The sequence below is a fragment of the Takifugu flavidus genome, chromosome 5 (assembly GCF_003711565.1).
Source record: "Takifugu flavidus isolate HTHZ2018 chromosome 5, ASM371156v2, whole genome shotgun sequence".
Lineage (NCBI taxonomy): Eukaryota > Metazoa > Chordata > Actinopteri > Tetraodontiformes > Tetraodontidae > Takifugu > Takifugu flavidus.
This window is the reverse complement of record NC_079524.1, coordinates 13,950,323-13,973,165: the sequence shown is the minus strand read 5'-3', so window position 1 is coordinate 13,973,165 and position 22,843 is coordinate 13,950,323. Positions and strand designations below refer to the sequence as shown.

Genomic DNA, 22,843 nt, shown 5'->3' with positions numbered 1-22,843 from the left:
TAACTTAAGAATGAATAAAAAAAATAAATCACTCAATCACTAATAATAATAATAGAAATAATAGAAATTGCCTGTGCTCATCACCCACATTTCTCTTCACTGCAGGCTTTGAAAAAGACATGTTTGGGGCTGTGTAATATAATTCCACTTGGTGCCACTGAAGTTTCTGTTTCAGTGTTTAGCCCATGCACCTTACCATTTTATTTTAATATAGCCAAAATCTACATTTAGTAATATAAATATTTCAATATACTATGCATGTTGTAGCATTAATAAAAACTATTTTAAATTAGTACACGTTTTGTTTATGAGAGGTTCCCCCTCTGAGATGTATTCAGAGCTATGATAACCCGCCCATTCACCGCTATTTCATTGGCTGTGACAGAGTGATGGACATTTAGTGATGCCGCCACCTCTTCTCCACTTGCAAAGTGTCTTCTCTACACCATGGAACGCCCCCTCTTTGAGGACCAATCCGGCTCCGTGTCTCAGACGCCGCGAGGGCTGTGATTGGTGTAATGTCACGAGTTCACAACAAGCCCGGCCAATGTCCCGCCCCTGAGAGCCATATACCCCACCGTGATTGGTGGGTTCGTTCAGCTCCGCAGACAACACTGTAAAGTGCCATTCATATCAAACTCGTGGGCTGCACTGACATAAAACTTTCATATTAAGGTGGGGGCCACAAACTATCGTCCCGGGGGCCGCAGTTGGGCTGCGAGCTTGAGACCACTGCTGTATATCCTAGTGAGGTGAATCAGGGAGTCAATCTCTCGCTCATTCTTGGCATTCAGTTTGATGTCATCCATGTAGAGGAGGTGGCTGATGGTTGTTCCACTTTGGAACTGGTACCCATAGCCACTCGTTGTGATGATCTGGCTGGGGGGGTTTAGGCCTATGGACATGGTGAAATGGAATTTTATTGTGAAATGTAAATTGAGTGCAAAAGGAAGGGTTGAAATGGAAATTTAGGAGAGCAGATGAAGTCTGTTTGCCACCTCATGCATTTGCAAGAAACAAAGGTTCAAAGGAGACCAGCGTCAAACTACTGAGAGAGGGAACATTCTCAGTCATTCAACTTCTTGCGCCAGCCGGAACACATGCTATGAAGGCACCAAACACCTGCGGTGCATGCAGCGCGCACCTACTGTGTTGACGTCCTGTGTCCTGTGCATGCAGCACACACATGCTGTGAAGACGTCCTGTCTTATATAAGATCAGAACTGTGAACACTTAATAGAGATCTCTCCGCATGCTTCCGTGTGTGTATCCTGACCGACTGACTGGAATAAAACCATCTCCTACGCAGTAACTTAGATTCATTGTTTACTTCTCAAATGGCTAAAAATTCCAAGACAAACCTGGTGTCAGAAGTGGGATCCTGGGTATGTCCGTCGGGACCCGACCGAGGGGCTGGCCACCTGAATCCACCAAAGGCGATTCATCCTCAAACCCCGCAATCTTAAGGAGGAGGAGGACCGAGTCAGTCCTGATCGACGGTCACAGGATTCCTCGAATTCCACAGCTGTATTTATCTCCGGCTCATCCTCTCATGCTCTGCCAGTTCGTTGTATAAACTCCTAGTGGTAATTGCGTACCAGCTTGCCTACTCAATCTTAGAGTGAGAAGCTAGTGCTTGGATTTCTGTTTTTCCGATTGCCTTTATTTTGTTTCCAACCTCACCTGCCATGCTCAGCCTTGTTTCCTGGGTCCAGCCTGCTCTCGTCTGGACTATACCTACAAGTTTTGCTTGGTGCTCTTTTTTCTTTTGAATAAATCTTTGTTGGTAAAGGACTTTTGTGGTTGTGGTCTGCATTATGGGTTCAGTGTCCTGTCAGGCTTCTGCTTTGATAAGTTGCAGGAAATTAACTCCAAAGGTACTTAAAATTAAACACACATATCAACATGGGTGGCCATATTTAAAGTGTATTGTATTTTTTTTTAAAAACAAACACATTTTGCATGCATTCTATCCTCTACATCAAAATGGCATATGAACGAACTTCACTCTACCGTGACCAAAAAGTTATTTAAATACCGTCTCCCTTACTGAAGATTTCTAAAATACAAAACCTTTTTTTACTCTCTTATAGCCTGTTTCACAGTTTAGAAAAAAACAAAAACAAGAAAAAACTTGTAAACACCAAACATAAACTTTTTTGCATTCCTTTTTAAAAAATATTGGTCATACGTAAGGTTTTTTATGTCCACAGTGATAAAACCTGTCTGTGCAACTGGACCATCTACCTCCACACATCCGTGGATATAAATTTAAAAGGTATTTAAGTCAGAAGATTGTTCAAATGTGTGACAAAGAAACACATTTTAAAAGAACATTAAAAAAAACTGTCTTTTATTACTCTAGCATGTGTCAAACTCAGTCCTCGAGGGCCACGATCCTGCCAGGTTTTCTGTCCTACCAGGCTGAAAATGCATTCAGTGGGATAGAAAACCCGGCAGGATTGTGGCCCTCGAGGACTGAGTTTGACAGGCCTGCGTGTGTCAACACTGGTAATATCAACATCAAAGACAAATAATATTTCCATTAAATAAATATTATATTCCAATTTCCATTAAAGTTGCCTTATGTACCTAATATCATGACAAGACAATGGTCATTTTAGGCAGAACTCACATTTCCATTGCTTTATTACATATATTTGTGTATCCAGAGTGCTTCCAAGTGTCAGTTTCAACTATCATTAGCATGTACAACCTCAAAACCATGGTCATACGAAGCCATCTTCATGTCATCTTCCTCAACAGAAAAGGTGGGGAGTGCAAAGACCGTCTGTGGGCAGTGCTCACAGTAGTAGGATTTAAAGATAAGGACAGTCAAACTGGCCCTTCAGAACAGAGCTGTGAAACAGGTGTGTTTAGACTGTGCTCAATCCAGTTGCAGAAAAGGATGCCCCCTTTAGAATTTGTATTCATGATATTAAAAGGACTGCCTTGCTCACAATATCTACACTTTAAAATTGAAGTTCTAGTAAAATATAACATGTATAAACAGTGTAAAAGATTCTTGTATTTTATATTGCTCTAGAATGCCATATCACAAAAAGTATTTATTAATGCCTTCAACAAGACTAAAAATACAGAGAGTGTTACAGTTATATTGTACCATATTGTTCAATCTGTGCAATGAACGCAATTTGTAACACATGTAAGTTTCTTACTAATTACCTCGTAAATAATTCTGGAATATTTTATGGAAAATACACCCTCAGAATTAACTGTCAAATACTTGCATGACACTTAAGAGAAAGTTCCACCACACACCATACATTGAGTAGAGAGAAAAAAATATACAGAAAATAGAAAAAATTCAACCCTATGGGAAAAGGACAATCCTATATCACTTTAAATGTGAACAAAGTATAATCACATATTTCAGTAGCTCTTTTTATTGCATTAAGTAATAAAATAGCAATATTTTCAACAATGGCTTATTGTTAAAAAAAATAAAATTAATTATAAATCCTCTTTTGTTTCATGTTAATTCTGTGAATACACATTTAGATGAGTTTAACTGACTGTCTATGAGGTCTTCTCTTCATTAGCTGCCTCTTAAATCAGAGTAGATTTTAAAATCCTTGTCCTGGCAAGGTCCTCAGAGGCTCAATTCAATTATATCTAGATAAGCTGACAGCATAATCTCACTAGACTGTTTTGCCCTCAGAGTTCAAACGAACCTTTAGCATCATCTTACCTAGGCCACTACTTGCTGAGGCTGCCAGGGTATAGAAAAATTTCACCTGATTGAGTCATGCTCCATGTTTACACCTCTCCACTTTATGAATGTCTTCATGGACATGCCACATTGTGAGTGATTAATTTGCTCAGTCCTTATACCCCCACTCGGGCACTCAGGTCAGCCTGACAATCTATGATTTGTTGTCCTAAAATCTAGGAAGAAGCTGAGAGGGGAATGCCCTTTCTCAATTATTGCACCAAAATTGGGGAATCAGTTTCCCTACATAACAGGTAGGCTGATTCACTTCATGTCTTTGAAAACTCAGTACTTTGCTTTGTTTGAACCCTGTTGGAGAGCCTTCATTTTATTGTTTTTCATTCATTTTCATTCATTCATTGTCATTCATTTTATTGGGGCGCGATTGCTTTATTTTAGTTTTGTGGACAGCAGTTTGGAACACTGTTGTTGTGAAGTGATAAATAAATAAAAGTGAGTTGACTTTTCTGCTGTTTTAGGTTTCTTTCGCTCCTCTCTCTGTGTATCTTTTACAGGCATTCCTAATTCTTTAATTGTGTACCAGTCGCTGACCCCACTGAGATGCCAAGTTTTTTTTTCTGTGTTTTCAGTCTAACAAAAGAATGGTATGTATGATGTATGTGCCACTCCCTTTACCCCTTCACATTTAGTCAGCCAGCCATCAGCAGGAGGGCCCTGTCCCCCATATAAGCCTGTACAAGGTTTCTTCCTGTTAAATGGTCTTTTTCCTTGTTGAATTCTGATGAGAAATGCATTACTTTCTTTTTACTGTATGATGTGGTATAATGTAACATTATAAAGGACTTGATGGCCATTGTTCCAGGCATACAGTGCCATGTCTCTTGGGTTGTAGTCGAGCATAGACAAGTGGCTATATTTATTCGTTAGAGGAATGTCAATGTACTCATAGGTGGAAGAGTTGGTGGAGTAAGCATAATAGACCTTGGTTCCTCCAGAGTATCCATTTGTCACATAAAGAGTTCCACAAATCATGAAGGCTTCACCAGCACTACGTTTGGGGTGGTTGGTTGTCCAGCTCCGGATTATCTGGAGTGTGCTTGGGTTTAGCTGACTTAGTACAATATTTCCAGCATTCTGATTAGTGGCATAAACAGCCCAAAGCCCTCTCTCATCCACCATGAGGTCAATGTCTGAGTGTCCTCCCCAGGCGTAATGATACATGTTGTTGTAGCCAGCAAATTCAAGTTGTCGAGAGCGGCTGATGAGCGATGTGCTAAATTCAAATTTTATGATTGTGTGACTCTGAAACTTATTGTAATAAATGGATCCATTGTACACTACCTGACCAGTACCAGACCAGGGGTGGGGAAGGCGGTGAGAGGTAAAGTTATCTGTTGTCATAAAATCATAGATTGACTGATATTCTCTAACAAATCGGTTATTGTGGTAACCATCCATGTACCACACCTGTAAAAGACAAAAAAAAAGCTCAAGTGAGAAAAATGTCCAAAATATCTAGTTACTTGTTGCTGACAGTTCTTCCTGAAGATTGTTCATGTAAATTACAGATTCAGCAACTACAGTCATTGCTATGCAATCAGTGAAAGAGTACACTGACATTTTAAATTTTAGCAGAACTTTGTCAAAATTAAACAAATTAAATCAGAATACAAATGTGGAGAGCAGATAGCTGCCTTGACCACAGTGGGTTAATCATTTTGATTTTCAGTACACTACATAGAATTAGAAGAGGTGAACAAATGTTCTGGGACACTGATCATTGTCCTGTACACTCTTGAATAAGGCTGCACAAGGCTTGTTGTTCTTTACAAGGCTGAAGCACGAATACCCCCCCCCCCCCCCCCCGATATCTGATAGGTAAGACACACAATACATGTGAGCACAATGCCATCCTTAAAAGCATTGTTTACATGTGGTTAATGCAACGTGAAAACACGGATGACTGTTTTTTAATTTTTCTCAAAATTTTCTTCCACCATGTCATGCCGAATAGGTGTGCAGTGACAGCAAAATGTGACTCTGCTTTCACTCTAGCCAAACAATTAACCCAAACATGCTTGGTCATGGTATGATTGCCTAGTGTGAGTTTACCATAAGGAAGTTTAAAGGAGCCATATGTAAAAAATCAAAAGCATTTCAGCACTCAGGTTGTCAGTTAGCACTCAGCTGCTGCTACAAACATTTTGAATCACCAGTGTCTGACATGACTGAACCTAAAAGGCCTTGTTGTGATTGCCAACAACATGACAAAGTCAGAATCAAAGAATGAACCGCATAGAAGATGCCTTTGAAAGATGGGGATGGCTGAATATGGAGAAGAATATGAAGACCGACACAGAAGTTGCTAATTTTCTCCTAGACAGGTAAGATTCAGCTATGCTTGTGTGGCGGGGCCCAGACGGTGCTCGGTATATCTCCTTTCTAAGTCGACAACGCCACCCCAGGAATTCCACCTGGAGAATTATCATCAAGGCCGCACAAGTGTTTTCTAATGAGGATAAGAGACTGGTCCAATGTGCAAAATTAATACCTTTATTTCCGGATATCCGCTAACAACAATTGCTAAAATACTCTCACACACCCATTCACACACACTCAACGTGCAGATATTAAATTCATATTCAAGATTTATCAATTATCTTTAAAACACCTGCACCCCACAGGGTAGGATCGGCACCACTTAGAAAATAACAGAAAACGTACACAATAATAGAACCCAAATAAACATACAAAAATAACCCACACAGCACACAAATAACACAATTAATCGAATCCAAATAACATGCAAAAATAACCCACACGAGCAAAAAGCACACTTAGTCAAACCCAAATAAACATGCAAAATAACCCCCGCAACAAAACATTAAACCAAAATAAAGGCAATCCTAGTCCTCCTAGAGGCGCAGTTCACTCACACACTCGCACTTTAGATTGGACCCCACACGATGATACCTCGCAGAGGTAGACAGGAGTGACAGTCGGGAGCATACGCGATAAACGCGATGCGGAGGGCAAAACAGCAGCCGGCCAACAGCAACAGGAGGGAAGCACACTTGTAACAATTTCTCCGTCAGGTGAAGGAAAGAAATCTCTAAAGTGGAGACGCACGCCGAGCTACTACAGCATTCCCGCTAGCAGGGCTAAACAGCTGATGAACCAAAGACACCCAAGGCTCCCCAGCTCTGATGACAGCAGACCCAGGTGCGCATGGGATAGCACGGCCCGACCGCACAGCAATCAGATGAGGAGGACGAAGTGAGCTGTGGCGTGGCACCCAAACGCTCGACAACAAGAGAGCAGCCCGTGCAGCACAGTCTCCTTTTAAGGGGAACGCCACAGCTGCAACTGCCCGAACAATTAAGGTGATCAGCAGCGCATGAACTCCATGCTGCCACAATCGTCTTACTTAATTCTTCCTGATATAGGTACAGCTATTTGGAATAATATCTTTATTTATATCAAAATAGTTTCTAGGCACTTTAAAGAATCCCAGGGCCTGACCCCCAACAAGCAACAGTTGCAAGGAAAAACTCCCCTTTAACAGGAAGAAACCTTGAGCAGGACCACGCTACTAATGTAGGGGGACCCTCCTGCTAATGGCCGGCTGGGTAGAGAGGGAGGAGAAGTGGGAGCAAATGTAGGGGAGAGAATAGGCAGAGAGAATATAATGGGGAGAGAGTATTATTTCTGTGTTCCATTTACCGTATTTTCACAACCACAAGGCGCACCGTATTATAGGGCGCACCTTCAATTAACGGCCTATTTTAGAAATATTTTCATACACAGGGCGCACCGTGTTATAAGGCGCATAGCATAGAAACTGCGTAGTGCCTGTGGTTTCATGACGCATTCACTAGATCGAGCTGCGCTAAAAGGAATGTCAATAAAACAGTCAGATAAGTCAGTCAAACTTTATTAATAGAATACAAACCGGCGTTCTCACAACTCTATTCACTCCCAAAATGAATAAACAGCTGTTTTATTATTTTTCCCGAGTGACGTAGTGTTTTCACGTAACACAGTTCGTTTAATAACAGCGAGTTATAACAGGCAGTGCAACATTTTTATCACAAGTGGATAGTGGAGTTTAATAAATCTTCGATTTAGTGCAACATTTTTATCACGTAGTACCGTTGCGGTAAATCAAACGTTAGTGCAAACACAACATACGGTAACTCGAACTCTCGAAGTAGTGCAAAGCGATAGCAATATAACAATAGCAATATAACAACGTTGTTCAAACGGTAATGTCCATATTCACAGTATGACCAGCCTTGTTAAGTTGTAAACACACAAAAGAAACACGTAAAGCTCACTTTATCAGTTCATTCCTCATCCAGGAATCCCTCGAATTCTTCTTCTTCGGTGTCCGAATTGAACAGTTGTGCGAATACGGCGTCCAACATGGCCGGCTCCGTCTCGTCAAAATCGTCATCAGGGTCGGTGTCGCTGGTGTTGTCTGGCATTTCAGTGACAATCCCTGCCTTCCTGAAAGCTCGTACCACGGTCGATGCCCAGGCATTTACGATCCACTGGCAGATAGTGACGTATGACGCTCGGCGCCGTCTCCCCGTCTTGGTGAACGTGTGTTCGTCGTTCGTCATCCACCGCTCCCACGCAGTTCGCAGTGTAGCTTCGAATGCCCTGTTGACACCAATATCTAGTGGCTGGAGTTCCTTTGTTAATCCACTTCTTGCTTTGTTTCCTCGGAAGCTCCGTTGAGTCTTCTTTACCTGCCGCAGGTCGTCTTGTTGCTTCCTCCACTTCCGCACCATTGATTCGTTCACGTTAAATTCTCTTGCCGCTGCTCTATTTCCGTGTTCAACTGCGTGACTGATAGCCTTCAGTTTGAACTCTGCGTCGTAAGCGCGTCTCTTGCAAGGAGCCATTTTGGGGTCTTTACAGACAGAAATGGTTTGGGACTGAATTTACTGCTGTTACCTCGGCCACGCCTACTGACTACGGTAGCCGCGATTAACCAATATTACCGTAATCCATACAAAAGGCGCTCTGGGCCTTATAGTCGTGAAAATACGGTACCTCAGAAGTCAGCCCTTGGAATGACATCACAGTTGATTTTTCAGCATTTCAGTTATAATGTCGGAAAACAAGATAGCAACCTCCACTTAAATGATTCTAGCGTTTACCTTTTCCGAATATAATGTGTTTATTTTTCACACTCAGGGGAGCCATCTTTGAAAGCCAAATCAGGGGTAATGAAGAATCTCCGAATTTCAGAGTAGGAATTCCAATCTCCAGCTAAAACATCGGACTTGAAACTCAGAAATTCCGTCTTCCAAGTACAAATGGAATGCAGCATATGCTCTACTGTATTTTGAATGTGGTGGCCGTACCAAAATTTGGCCAGACTTTCTTGCATCTCCTTTAAATCCTTTTAAATTTGTTTCCACCTAAACACATTTGTATTGGTGGTCATACATTCTTTAATAGTCAATTTTCAGTAAGCTCGTCGGTAAATTATATTCATAGATTGACTAACAAGGGTTTATAAGTTTATTTGGTTATATCCCAGTCACCTCTTAAAGGTTGTATCAGTGATTTTTTGCAAAAGAAAATTGTTCACTTACAGAAGATCTTTCCTCACAAACTGTTAGCAACTTGTCTCATGAACAGAGAGTGAAATACTTTGAGCTTTTATGGACAGTAGGACCTGCATTGACCAGAGACACATAAATAAACTATTATGAACCTACCTGTTCCCCAAACCACTGGAAAGTGGTCCAATTAATCAGAGTGCAGGACATGGTTTCTGCATCTGTTATATTTCAATAATGACATCAAATCACTGATACAAGCTTTAATGTTTAAAATACAAAACAGGTCTTCTTCTTCTTCTTCTTTTTAAAAGAGTACTATTAATTACATTTAATCAGAATATGAAGAAAATTATTTTTGTAAAGTAATTGACTTGTCACATAATGGTTACAGACTATTTGCCTTTATTTTGCAGGTTTATGGTTACCCACAGGACTGCTTGAGCCATGACATTATTTCTTTAAAGTTGATGCATAATGTAGCATAATGAGAATCACCCAAAGTTATTCTGATGTTTGGACTTACTCTATTGTCTCCTGATGGAGCAACTGGATCCATCATCCATGATCCAAACCTTGATCCAGATGACTTGATAGTGACTGGCTCAGCTATACCAGTTAGTTTCCCACAAACTGAAACACAAATATGGTTAAATATGGTACAGCATTCATAACTGTAGCAATACCTATGTTGTCATACACCGTAATAATAAATAATACTTATGATAGCTTAATAACAACAGTATTTTTTTAAAAAGATGTGACTAACAGTTTATTGGAACTAACAATAGGCAGAACAATAGAAATAACTATTTATACAATATAAAAACTATTTAATGTAACGTTTTAAAAAATTCAAAGACCATGCCAATGCCAAGAAGTTGGCACATCCATTTTTTATCAGTTATTTGTAAAATTGAGTTTAAAAGCAATAGGCAGTCAATGCAGATTTTATGTTATGGCTATGCATTTTCAGCTGTCAGTAAAACAAATTTTCAGTCTGTTGTGTTTTTTTTTGGATTTTTTTTTTTTTTCCTGGTGGGAGTTTTTTTCCCCCCAGTTTTGCTTCTGCACAGATACATTTTAATCTCATTATGGCAAAAGGCTAAAACAACTTTATTTTATTAAAAGCAGGAAGTGGTTCAATATGATGACGGTAACATTTTTGTTGCTTTTATTAACAGTAAATATGGGGGGGGGTGATCTTTTTGCATACCCAGTTTCTGCATGCAGGCCCGCAAACGGTCTTCCAAACTTATCACTCGACTATGAAGCTCTTGGTAATCCAAACCTCCAAGTTGTTCCTGCAGCATTCCAAGCAACTCCGTAACATTTGCTGTTTCCTCCTTAAATTGTTTAACCAGAAGTGTGTCAGCCTTGTATGACTCCAGGACAGGGATTAGTGGATGTAGCTCCTCCATTTTTGCTTTGATGGACTGAGAAAATATAAATGACCATGATGCTTTCATGAAAACCTAAAAGGTGTAAACGTATGTAAAAGCAGACACATGTACTGGCCATTTTCAGACTAACAAGTAAAAATGTCATCACAACAGTGGAATACCATAATATTTACCTTGTACTGCCTGGCAGAGTTGCTTTCATGGTCATCTTCTACCTCCTTGAATTTGTTTTCCATATTCTTTAGCTGAAATTCCATATTTTCGACAAACTTCAGGTCTCTTTTGGTCCTTTGGTCAAGAATATCAATGGAATGACTCATATTCTGAACCTGAAGAACACAAAACAAATTGTTTAAAAGTACTGGTACAGCATATTTCACACATGACAACAATAAAAAACTACCACATTCACCTTCTCTCTCTAGCGTGACATAAAAATACCTTTTTAAGCAGTTGTTTCAGTTGTTGAGTTCGAGCATCTCTGGAACAAACAGTCTGCTGAGGGGCAACCACTGTACAAACACAGCGACCATCAGAATCTTGAGCTGAACTGTAAATCTGCCAACTTTCCTCAGGGACTGAAGGGCCAACCTGTTTTAAATCAATTAAAAGTTGGTCAGTACATTAAACCAGATATCTGCTGACCATTGTGGACACCTCATTAAGAAAAAAATTCAGGGAATTTTTACATCCTGACATTGAACATCATGTTGCATAATACTGAAAAATCTCAACTGTCAACAAAAGGATCTGCTGCCATCTCCCACTACCTGTTAGCACAGTGCTGACTGTTCATGACTGAACATCAGGCAGAAGGGTCTTATGCAATGGCAATTGTTAGCAACTATTTAATACTAACCCTTGTGTAATGTTCATATTGTTGTTACTAAGCCAGCGTTTGTGGGTCTGATGGACCCGTTGCATTTTGTGGCTTTTAATGCCTCACAATCAAACACTTTTATGTTAAAATTATGTTTTATGTTAAAATACTGAACAGTTTACCTTATCCCAATTACAAGCAGTATAAACAATATATATGGTTAATATTTGTCCTTTACCTTTGTTAGGTCACATTTATAACTTATTATTTAAAACATAATAAAGAAAATCAATTAAAATCAAGATATGAGTGGAAACAAATTTACAAGTGAAGCAAGGTTTTTCAAAACTACTGACTTTTATTTCTTTGAACTTAAAATTTAACACATTCAGGTGCACAACACAAGCTGGGTTCCACAGACCCGAATACCACACAAGGGTTAAAAGTCCACATTCCTGATGGGTTATAGTTAATGGGTGTCTCACTGTGACAGCAATTGCCATAATACATTGCATGCACTTCATTCTGTTGGTAATCAGGCCTAAGTCAAGAAAGTGAGCCAGAACTCAAGCCATTTCCTTCAGCCATTTGCCATATTGCCAATACCAGGTTTTAGAGCCTGACTGATGTGACCTTCGAACTTGGGATGCAACTTCTTAGACTCCACCTGGAGAGATAAGTCTTGACTGGAGAGACAACCTGCTGACCTGCTTCATTGGCTGGATCCGGAGAATGGTGTTGGTAGGTTGAGTGTAGGTAGCAATCATTGGAGTGCAGGGGAGTTGAACAGGCTTGGCACCAGGTCTTGGGAGTGTGACAGATGAATGCTTTCGAGAACGGGCAGGAAATCCAATGCTAGGAAGATGATGATTACTTGATGATAATCATGTGCATTACATTCAGGCCATGATCAAGATTGCCAAAGGACATCACACAGTATTCATAATGTCCTGTGGGGACATTGTATCAGAAGGGGAGATGAGTGGAAGACTGCTATCAAATATGGTGGTAGGCATTTTGAAGATCCAGCTTGGTAAATATGATGCCACATTGAAACCACATTATCTTTCTGGTCCCTGGTAATCAATGTAAGGTCTCAAATGACTACCCTTTTTGTTGCTGGTCTTGTTTGTGCCAGTACCAAGGTAATTGTTACCAAGGTCTTGAGCAGGAACTAGATAGACAATGGTGGCAGTCAGCTTCTGCAGATGCGCTAGCATTTTCCCATTGGCCTCTGCAGTCTGTCTTTCTTCTGAGGCAGCAGTCGATATTATTGCCCTGTGCTTCTGTAATATTTACTACTCTTGATGATTGAAGCAAAAAAGAGGCATCATGCACATCACATATTTTAAATACATATAACACTTGTATAACTGTTTCATGTCAGTCCTCCTTTTTTCCAACTGTCATTTATCAAAACAAGCAAAAAATAATTTCTCATTTGCAGATTTGGTCAGGGGTAAGTATTGCGTCACTTCCTGTCTTCTCAATCGTTCGTTGGTTGCATTGTGCACGGGGTGCTGTATTCACTTAATATTGAACACTTGGTGTGTTGTATTCACTTTACTTAAAATTTTGAACACTTGGGACATTCTAGTCACCTGATATCAACAGTGAGAAACAACCCATATTAAACAAATACAGGGCTTCGCCGATTACTAGCGTTAGCGTGGCCTCACCGTCTGTTTCACCCGGTGTCTTTGTCTGTTCAGCGTGTGAAATGTTTAGTTACTCCTCTGCCTCCCTTAGTGAAGGGAATAGGTGCAGAAAGTGTAGTTTATTTATGGCTATGGAGGCTAGACTTAGCGAGCTTGAGACGCGGTTCCGCAGCTTGGAGTTAGCTGGAGTTGCATCAAGTAGCCAGGATAAGCTAGCTGCTGCGGAGCTGCCTAGCGTAGCTTCAGCTAGCGGTCCCCCGGCTGGGTGACAGTTCGCAGGAAGCGTAGCCCAAAACAAAGGCCCACGGTGCACCACCAACCGCTTCCCGTGGCTAACCGCTTTTCCCCACTCGGCGACACACCCGCTGAGAAACCGACCCTGGTAATTGGTGACTCTGTTTTGCGCAACGTGAAGCCGACTCCAGCGACCATAGTCAAGTGCATTCCGGGGCCAGAGTGGGCGACATAGAAACAAATTTATGGCTGCTGGCGAGATGTAATCGTAAATTTGGTAAAGTTATTATTCACATCGGAGCCAACGACACCCAGCTTCGTCAGTCGGAGGTCACTAAAATTAACTTGGAGTCGGTGTGTAACTACGCAAAAACGATGTCGGACTCCGTAGCATTCTCTGGTCCCCTCCCCAATCTGGCCAGCGATAAGATGTTTAGCCGCATGTCATCGCTTCGTCGGTGCCCGAAAACCAGGTAGCCTTTATAGACAATTGGAGCACTTTTTGGGGAAAACCTGGTCTGATTAGGAGAGACGGTGTCCATCCCACACGAGATGGTGCTTCTCTCATTTCTAGTAATTTGGCTAATTTTATTAGACCCAAAGTGACCTGACAATCCAGGGTCCAGACCAGGATGCAGAGTTGTAGTCTTACACACCTCTCTGCTGCTTCCATAGAACCCTCATCCACCAACAATAATACGTATATTTAACACTATAGAGGTAGTCTCTGTTCCACGTGTGGCAGCATGGAGTTCATGCGCTGCCGATCACCTTAATTGTTCGGGCAGTTGCAGCTGTGGCGTTCCCCTTAAAAGGAGACTGTGCTGCACTGGCTGCTCTTGTTGTCGAGCTTTTGGGTGCCACGCCACAGTTTACTTGGTCCTCCTCATTTGATTGCTGTGCGGTCGGGCTGTGCTATCCCATGCGCACCTGGGTCTGCTGTCATCAGAGCTGGGGAGCCGTGGGTGTCTTTGGTTCGTCGGCTGTTTGGCCCTGCTAGCGGGAACGCTGTGGTGGCTCGGTGTGCGTCTCCATTTTAGAGATTTCTTTCCCTTACCTGACGGTACGTAGCGGCTGCTTTTAGCCTCACCATATGGGGAATTGTCAGCAACCTAAAATTGCTTTCTCTCTTAACAGAAATTGTTACAGGTGCCGGCTCTAGTGCGCTTTCCTCCCATTGCCGTTGGCCGGCTGCTGTTTTGCCCTCCGCATCGCGTTTATCGCGTATGCTCCCGGCTGTCACTCCTGTCTACCTCTGCGAGGTATCATCGTGTGGGGTCCAATCTAAAGTGCGAGTGTGTGAGTGAACTGCGCCTCTAGGAGGACTAGGATTGCCTTTATTTTGGGTTTAATGTTTTGTTGCGGGGGTTATTTTGCATGTTTATTTGGGTTTGACTAAGTGTGCTTTTTGCTCGTGTGGGTTATTTTTGCATGTTATTTGGATTTGATTAATTGTGTTATTTGTGTGCTGTGTGGGTTATTTTTGTATGTTTATTTGGGTTCTATTATTGTGTACGTTTTCTGTTATTTTCTAAGTAGTGCCGATCCTACCCTGTGGGGTGCAGGTGTTTTAAAGATAATTGATAAATCTTGAATATGAATTTAATATCTGCACATTGAGTGTGTGTGAATGGGTGTGTGAGAGTATTTTAGCAATTGTTGTTAGCGGATATCCGGAAATAAAGGTATTAATTTTGCACATTGGACCAGTCTCTTATCCTCATTAGAAAACACTTGTGCGGCCTTGATAATTCTCCAGGTGGAATTCCTGGGGTGGCGTTGTCGACTTAGAAAGGAGATATACCGAGCCCGTCTGGGCCACGCCACACACGGTTAAAAGTTCACCAAGCACAGAGCAGGGGAGTGGTCAATCACCAAAATCTTATTAAAATTAATACTAAAGCACAAGTTGGAGAAACTAATATCACAATTAAGTGTGGACTGTTAAATATTAGATCTCTTTTGTGTAAATCCATGTTAGTACACGACCTGATAGCGGATCATCACATTGATTTATTTTGTCTTACTGAGACCTGGCTTCAGGAGAAGGAGTATGTTAGCTTAAATAAATCTACTCCTCCTACCCATCTTAATTATCATATTCCTCGTGTTACTGGTCGAGGAGGGGGAGTGGCAGCAATCTATCACTCCAAGTTATTAATTAATCCTAGACCATAATATAGCTCCAGTTCATTTGAAAGCCTGACTCTTGGCCTCACACATCTGAACTGGAAGGCAGAAAAGCCACTTCTGTTTGTAGTTGTATATCGGCCCCCTGCTGGGCCACATTCAGAGTTCCTGTCTGAGTTCTCTGATTTCTTATCTGACTTGGTCTTTAGAACGGACAAAGTCATTATCATTGGAGACTTTAATATCCATATACAGTGATCCCTCGTTTATCGCGGGAGTTGCGTTCCAAAAATAACATGCGAAAAGTGAAATCCGTGAAGTAGTCAGCTTTATTTTTTTTTATTATTTTACAATGCAATACTGAACTATAGAATGAAACCAAAAGTCAAAACCTGTTTTAAAGCCCAAAATTTGTTTAAAACAATTATTTTAATATAGTAATACAAGGTTGGAAACATTGTCACTCGCGTATTTCACAGTCCCAGCTGTGCCTCTTCGTCCTGACTCCGCTCCGCTGTAGCGTCTGTTTCTACTGAAGGCGCAGGAGTCTTTCTCCGAGAGAAGAACATTGTTATGGGTAGTTGTTGGCGCTCTTTCTTTTTCTGAGCAAGAAGATTTTTATAAACGGATATGCCACCTTCGATTATATTTGAGAACTGCAATGAACGACTTGCAAAAAAAAATCCGTGAAGCAGCGAAGCCGTGAAAGATGAAACGCGATATAGCGAGGGATCACTGTAGACGTTATAAATGACAGCTTTAGAAATGGCTTCATTTCATTACTTGAGTCAGTTGGTTTCCTCCAGCAGATAAACCAACCAACTCATAGCTTCAACCATACCCTAGATCTAGTTCTGACTTATGGTGTTGAGGTAGAACATGTGTCAGTGTTCCCTCAGAACCAACTCCTGTCAGACCATTCTTTGATCACTTTTACATTTATGATTAATGATTCTTCTATGCTCAGAGCACAGTCTTACTATAGCAAATGTCTTTCAGATAATGCTGTTGCTAAGTTTAAGGAAGTGATCCCTGTGCTAATCCCAGGACCACCAAGTGCTTCTCTGCAGAGGTTGACTCTATTGCTGAAAGTGCAGCAGCCTCACTGAGAATCACGATTGATTCTGTTGCCCCCCTGAAAAAGAAAATAGTAAATCAGAGGAGGTGTGCCCCTGGTATAATTCACATATCGGGACCCTCAAGCAGAAAGTGCGAAGACTGGAAAGGAAGTGGCATTCTTGTAAAATAGACAGCTATCATGTAGCCTGGAAAGACTGTCTATTAGTTTACAAAAAGGCCCTCCATAAAGCTAGAACAGCTTATTTTTCTTCTTTAATTGAGGAAAATAAGAGCAACCCCAGGTTTCTTTTCAGCACTGTGGCCAAATTAACTAAGAGTCACAGTGTTTTAGATCCACGTATCCCTTCTTCCCTTAGTGGTGAAGACTTCATGAGCTTCTTCACTGATAAAGTTCTAGCTATCAGAGAGAAAGCCAACCAGGCCATCCCAACAACTGGACCATCACCAGATGTGCGGACTGTGGGAACATACAGGGTCTCCAACGAGCCCTTAAACTCCTTCAGCCCTATATATCTTTCTGAGGTGTCATCGGTAATTCAGAAATCCAAGACCACCACATGTCTTTTAGATCCCATCCCAACACACCTGTTGAAGGATGTTTTACCATTGATAGGCAGTTCTGTCCTGGACCAGATCAATGGTTCTTTAGTGTCAGGTGATGTAGGTCCTAAAAAGTGGCAGTGATTAAGCCGTTGCTTAAAAAACCATCACTGGATCCTGATGTCTTAGCAAATTATAGGCCAATATCCAACCTTCCTTTTATCTCTAAAGTTCTAGAGAAGGTGGTGACTGGAGCACCTGCAGAGGAACAGCCTGTTTGAGATGTTTCAGTCAGGCTTTAGAGCTCACCACAGCACAGAAACAGCACTTCTTAAAGTCACTAATGATCTTCTCATAGCTTCCGATCATGGACTGGTCTCTATGCTGGTTCTGCTGGACCTCAGTGCTGCTTTTGATACCGTTGATCACAGCATCCTGTTACAGAGACTGGAACATGTGATTGGGATTAAAGGGACAGCACTAGACTGGTTTAGATCATATTTATCTGATAGATACCAGTTTGCTCATGTCCATGGTGTTCCCTCCTCATACAGTAGGGTTAGCCATGGAGTTCCTCAAGGTTCTGTACTTGGACCAATCCTTTTCACCTTGTACATGCTTCCCTTAGGGAACATTATTCGGCAGCATGGGATACATTTTCATTGTTATGCTGATGACACTCAGCTCTATTTATCCATGAAACCCGAGGAGACAGAGAAGTTAGTGAAGCTCCAGACCTGTCTTAAAGACATAAAGTCCTGGATGTCTTCAAATTTCCTCCTCCTTAATCCAGGAAAAACTGAGGTCATGTTGTTTGGTCCTCAACCTCTCAGGGATAGATTAGATCACATGATCACTCTAGATGGTATCTCATTAACATCTAGTCTCTCTGTGAGGAATCTTGGAGTAACTTTTGACCAAAATCTCTCCTTCAACTCACACATTAAATTAGTCTCTAGAAGTGCCTTTTTTCACTTGAGGAACATCACAAAGATCAGGAAGCTGCTGACGCGGCATGATGCTGAAAAGTTAGTCCATGCATTTGTTACTTCCAGGCTGGACTACTGTAATTCTTTATTATCAGGGTGTCCAAACAACTCTTTAAGAAGCCTCCAGTTGATCCAAAATGCTGCAGCCAGAGTTCTGACAGGTATTGACAAAAGAGATCACATAACTCCTGTAATGGCGTCGCTTCATTGGCTGCCCGTTAAATTTAGAATAATTTTTAAAACCCTTCTTTTGACCTACAAGGTCCTCAGAGGCCTAGCTCCATCCTACCTGGAGAGCTAGTGATACCTTATCAGCCCAATAGACCGCTCCGCTCTCAGAATGCTGGTCTACTTGTGGTTCCCAGAGTTTCTAGGAGTAGAATGGGGGGCCGAGCATTTAGCTACCAGGCCCCCCTGCTATGGAACCAGCTCCCTGTCCAGGTACGGGAGGCTGACTCCATCGCTACTTTTAAGATCAGACTTAAAACCTACCTCTTTGAAAAAGCTTATTGTTACTAATTCTGTAGTTCCAGTTACTATCATAGACAGACAGATTATCATACTTAGGGGGTCGTCTAATCGTTAGGTCACATCTTAGTTATGCTGTTATAGGCCAAGGCTGCCGGGGTCCGGAAACATGATCACCTGACAGGCCTCTGTCACCCCACTGGGTCATGGCTTCCTCTCCTCTCCTCTCCTTTCCTCCTCCTCATCAAGCAGACTAGTTATGCTGATTCTTGTGTAGTTTTTCTGCTTCTCCCCCCCCCCCCTCTCTATTTATTTACAGGTATCGCTGCATGATGACCTCCGGCCCCGCTGAAGTGATTGTATATCGTATTTTTGTGTGTGTTTCTGTGCTTTGTGCCTCTCCTCTCCTCTCCCCCTCCCTCTCCTTCTCATTTTCCTCTCCCTTCCTCTCCTCTTTCCCCTCCTCCTCCTTCTCCTCTCCTCTACCTCACCTTCACTCTACTTCTCCTCGCCTCTAACCCTCTCCTCTCCTCTACCCCTCTCATTTCCTCTCCTCTCCTCTCCTCTCCTCTCCACCTATTCTGTCCTCTACCTGTCCTCCCCCTTCTCCTCTCTCTTTACCCAGTCGGCCATCAGCAGGAGGGTCCCCCTACATGAGCCTGGTCCTGCTCAAGGTTTCTTCCTGTTAAAGGGGAGTTTTTACTTGCCACTGTTGCTTGTCTGGGGTCAGGCCCTGGGATTCTGGAAAGTGCCTTGAAACAATTTTGATTGTATAAGACGCTATATAAATAAAGACTGATTTGATTTGATTTGATGTGCCTCTTTTTTAGAATATTAAAAAGAAAGCAACTGTAGTGACCATATCAGCCCATACTACTAAATGGCTTTGTTATGTGTCAATAATTACATTAACTAGACTATCAACCAACAGCCTTGATACATGTGGCTGGGAATAAAAAGTCTCACTGACTCAAGGACAACTTCGTAGATACCAATGCCACAGACATAAAATCCCAGACACTCTGAACCACTTCTCCTGTTTTGACCAATGGAAATCAGCAGCTGGCATTTGGCTAGCCTTACTAAGGAAGGACGACCCTCATACAGCTGACACAACTTTAGATCAGGTCCTCTCTGTGTGTAGTCAACATGAGGCAGGAAGCTGGTCCAGATGAAGTCAGCAGAAGGATTCTCAGGGCCTGCACAGATCGGCTAATAGAGGTATTTACTAAACTTGCGACAACAGTCTGCAGTCCCTTGACAATTATCACAGTGACAACAAAGAACAAATGCTACTGCCTTAATGAATACAACCATACGGCTCTGACTCCAATCATTACCAAGTGTTTTGAGAGTCTCATCCATGTACGGCTGTCTAAGTACACATAATCTACCCTCATCCTCAAAATAGTCACATGCCGGGGATGTACCTTGGCTCTCTCCTCTACCCCATATTCACAGATGACTGTCCTCCTATACAGTCTACCTACCAGTCAAATTTGCCAATGTCACCACCATAGTAGGCCTGATATCAAACAACTACATGACAGCTTACAGAGAAGAGGTTCCGTACTTAACAAATTGTTGTCTTCAAAATGACCTGGACTTAAACATAACAAAAAACCAAGGAAATCTTAGTGGATTTCAGAAGATCTAGAAGCACTGCTAGATGGGCACTGCTTTTCAGTTCATATGGAGAAGTTTGAAAGATTAAAGAGCTTCAAATTACTTGGTGTTTACATCTCAGCCATCAAAGCCCAACAAACTCTGTATGTGTACCGTCTACTGTACCATCTATCTGTCAGCCATAGAAAACATCCTGACCAACTGCTACACCAAGGGGTGGCAACCCATGGTTCTAGATCTGCATGAGGCTCTTTAGTGCTGCCCGAGTGGCTCCCTGGAGTTTTTTCAAAAATATGAAAATAGAAATAGATTTTAATATAATTTCTGTTGTAGGAAAAACATGACAAACATTCTTAAAGTTTTCCAATGCTGGAAAAATATGTATAATAAATATATAATTTCAACATTTCTGTCAACAAAGATTTTCGTCATAGCCTGCGACACATGTTTCTTTGAGCTCGTCGTGGTGCCGGACAGGTGGCTGTTGCAAATAAACCAACGGGTGTGTCACGGGACATAAACATTTAATCATACATGCTCATTATGTATTTATAGCATACTTATTTTGATAGTAGGCTAATATAGCTAATAGACACTTACAGCATGTGTTGCCTTCATTTTAAGGCTTGTATAAGGCTTTTAATTTTTGTGCGGCTCCAGAAAGATTTGTTTTTTTCTTTCTTGGTCCAATATGGTTCTTTCAACATTTTGGGTTGCCGGCCCCTGTGCTTCACTTTGGTGCCATACAGTCTGAGCAAAGCAGAAAACTCTGAATACATATTAAATACATATTACACCTCAAAGTCCTTACTGCTGAAGCACCTCAACCTCGCATAAACAAAGGGAACTTTTCCCATTCGTTAGGGTTCAACAGTCCAAATCTTCCACCAGACAGCTGCACTGAGCTAGTCATTGCTGTTTGTTCCCATTCACATACATTGGCATTGGCAACCAGATTTGCACGATAGCCATTCCCCTGACCCAAATTTCCTTCACACCAATATGCTAAACACCTGGCTCAGCAAGCAAAAATGGTTGCATGGAATTAGTCAAGCTTTAAACATCTTCTGTACTGGTGTTTTGTTATTAAACAAATCAACCTTAAAACTGGCTTCCCTCAGGTCCTCCCTGAAGTTTACAAATCTGTTAAATTGGTGCAGTGACTCTGGGATCTCTTTTAGCACAGACACTTACTCTGGCTGACTGGAAAAGAAAGCCAGTTGTATTTCCAAATATCATTCACTCTCTGGACACTGTTTTTTGTCTGTCCTCTGTGAGAAGATACAAGATTTAAAAAAAAACAGACTGAGAAGAAGCTTCACCTCATGAGCTGTTACTGCCATCACCCCTGATATTCAAAGACTGTTACAAATAGAATTTTGATAAGTCAATGTGACATGTATCATTCTGAGAATTGCATTGAACTGTCTGCATGAGCTTCATTTTTAATGTTTTTTAATTTACATTTTATTTATGAACGATGTATGATGTTTACGCCTGCCATATTGGAGATGCTGTTTCACATTGTTTATTAAGAGGAATGACTGTAAAATTTGTATTCTAGAAATTTATATACTATCCTAATATGAAGAAATTCTATTCAGTCTATTCACAACTCACCAGAATTTTGATTATGAAGAAATATTGGAATATAGTTTCCTTGTCTCATTCTTTTTTTAAACCTTTTAGAACAGTTGTAATGCTATAGTTGTGCATATAAACATGCATTTACTTTGTGCCTCTTTCAAATGATAGGTAATCATTCATTTAGCATCCATTAGAATCTATTTATTGAGCAAATTAATTATGTTTTTTTTAAAGATTTAATTTGCTTATTCTCATCATAGGTTTTAATCTGACTCCTGATCCTGGGGATTAATAATCTAAAGGTTTGCATATTTAAAAATAAATAAATAAATCAAAGAAAAGTTGCTTTGGCACCAGCACACCAGCATGATTTTTTAGAAATAGAAAAGGCAATGTTTCTGTCAAAACTGTAGAATTTCAATCTGGAGACGGCTGGATGGAGACGGGTAAAAAATGCAAGTGTATAAAGAGACACGAGTAATATTTACCAGAGTAAGATGTGATGTCATCAGTAGCAGAAGGAAAATATTCACAAGATTTTCGTCAGAATCCATTGAGAGAAAATCACCTTTAAACATCATCAAATTATGTGTCTGTGTTTTTAATCTTTTTTCTCTTGATTAAGCTTAGAATGTGTCGGATGATTTTCATTTGACTGCTTCTCCTCTATCCTTCCCCTTTTTCTCCTCCCCATCCTCCCCCTTTTCCTCCTCCTCTTGATCGTTTTTTCTGAAGAGAAGCCAAGTAGAAATGAGATTCTGCTGCTCACACTGTTTCAAGGTTCAATATGATTCTCTTTATAGGATGAAAATTCTGACAAAATTCACACATTTAGATGTCAGCATAAAGGAATACAATGATAAAATAATAAAATACAGACATTATTTTTGCATTGTGTGCATACAAACACACTATTGATTTTAGTAATATAAATATTTTTTTAAATGTTTCAAAAATATGTAAAATTCTACAACATTTGAGTTTTTTCTATTAAAAAAGATTTGCAAATATGTCTACAAGAGCTTATTTCTGTTTTAA

At 41.0% G+C, this 22,843-nt stretch overlaps 1 protein-coding gene and 1 long non-coding RNA gene across 4 annotated transcripts; one reads left to right on the top strand and one right to left on the bottom strand.

Annotated features, from left to right (window-relative positions):
- Positions 1 to 2,631: 2,631 nt before the first annotated feature.
- Positions 2,632 to 22,496, bottom strand: LOC130526505 (noelin-like). Of its 3 annotated transcripts, none has more exons than XM_057034258.1 (6): positions 22,294 to 22,496; positions 11,115 to 11,264; positions 10,847 to 11,002; positions 10,487 to 10,745; positions 9,797 to 9,903; positions 2,632 to 5,161 (listed from the first exon to the last, which is right to left on the bottom strand). In XM_057034258.1, the coding sequence occupies exons 1-6, from the start codon at positions 22,384 to 22,386 to the stop codon at positions 4,499 to 4,501; spliced, it is 1,428 nt and encodes a 475-aa protein (XP_056890238.1). In that variant the 5' UTR covers positions 22,387 to 22,496; the 3' UTR covers positions 2,632 to 4,498. The 3 variants fall into 3 exon arrangements, with proteins under 3 accessions (XP_056890238.1, XP_056890240.1, XP_056890239.1); XM_057034260.1 differs by having other exon boundaries at positions 10,562 to 10,745; XM_057034259.1 differs by having other exon boundaries at positions 10,487 to 10,706.
- Positions 13,917 to 15,091, top strand: LOC130526535 (uncharacterized). The gene is made up of 2 exons (XR_008950779.1): positions 13,917 to 14,448; positions 14,523 to 15,091. It is a non-coding gene; the product is annotated as an uncharacterized LOC130526535 (long non-coding RNA).
- Positions 22,497 to 22,843: the final 347 nt, after the last annotated feature.

What these genes read in the sequence shown, in the direction of transcription:
- LOC130526505 (XM_057034258.1), bottom strand. Translation starts at nt 22,386, where the DNA reads ATGATGTTTAAAGGTGATTTTCTCTCAATGGATTCTGACGAAAATCTT. An exon ending in TGACATCACATCTTACTCTG is followed by an intron (nt 11,265 to 22,293) that starts GTAAATATTACT and finishes GATTTAAAACAG; the next exon opens with GTTGGCCCTTCAGTCCCTGA. An exon ending in ACTCTGCCAGGCAGTACAAG is followed by an intron (nt 10,746 to 10,846) that starts GTAAATATTATG and finishes TACACCTTTTAG; the next exon opens with GTTTTCATGAAAGCATCATG.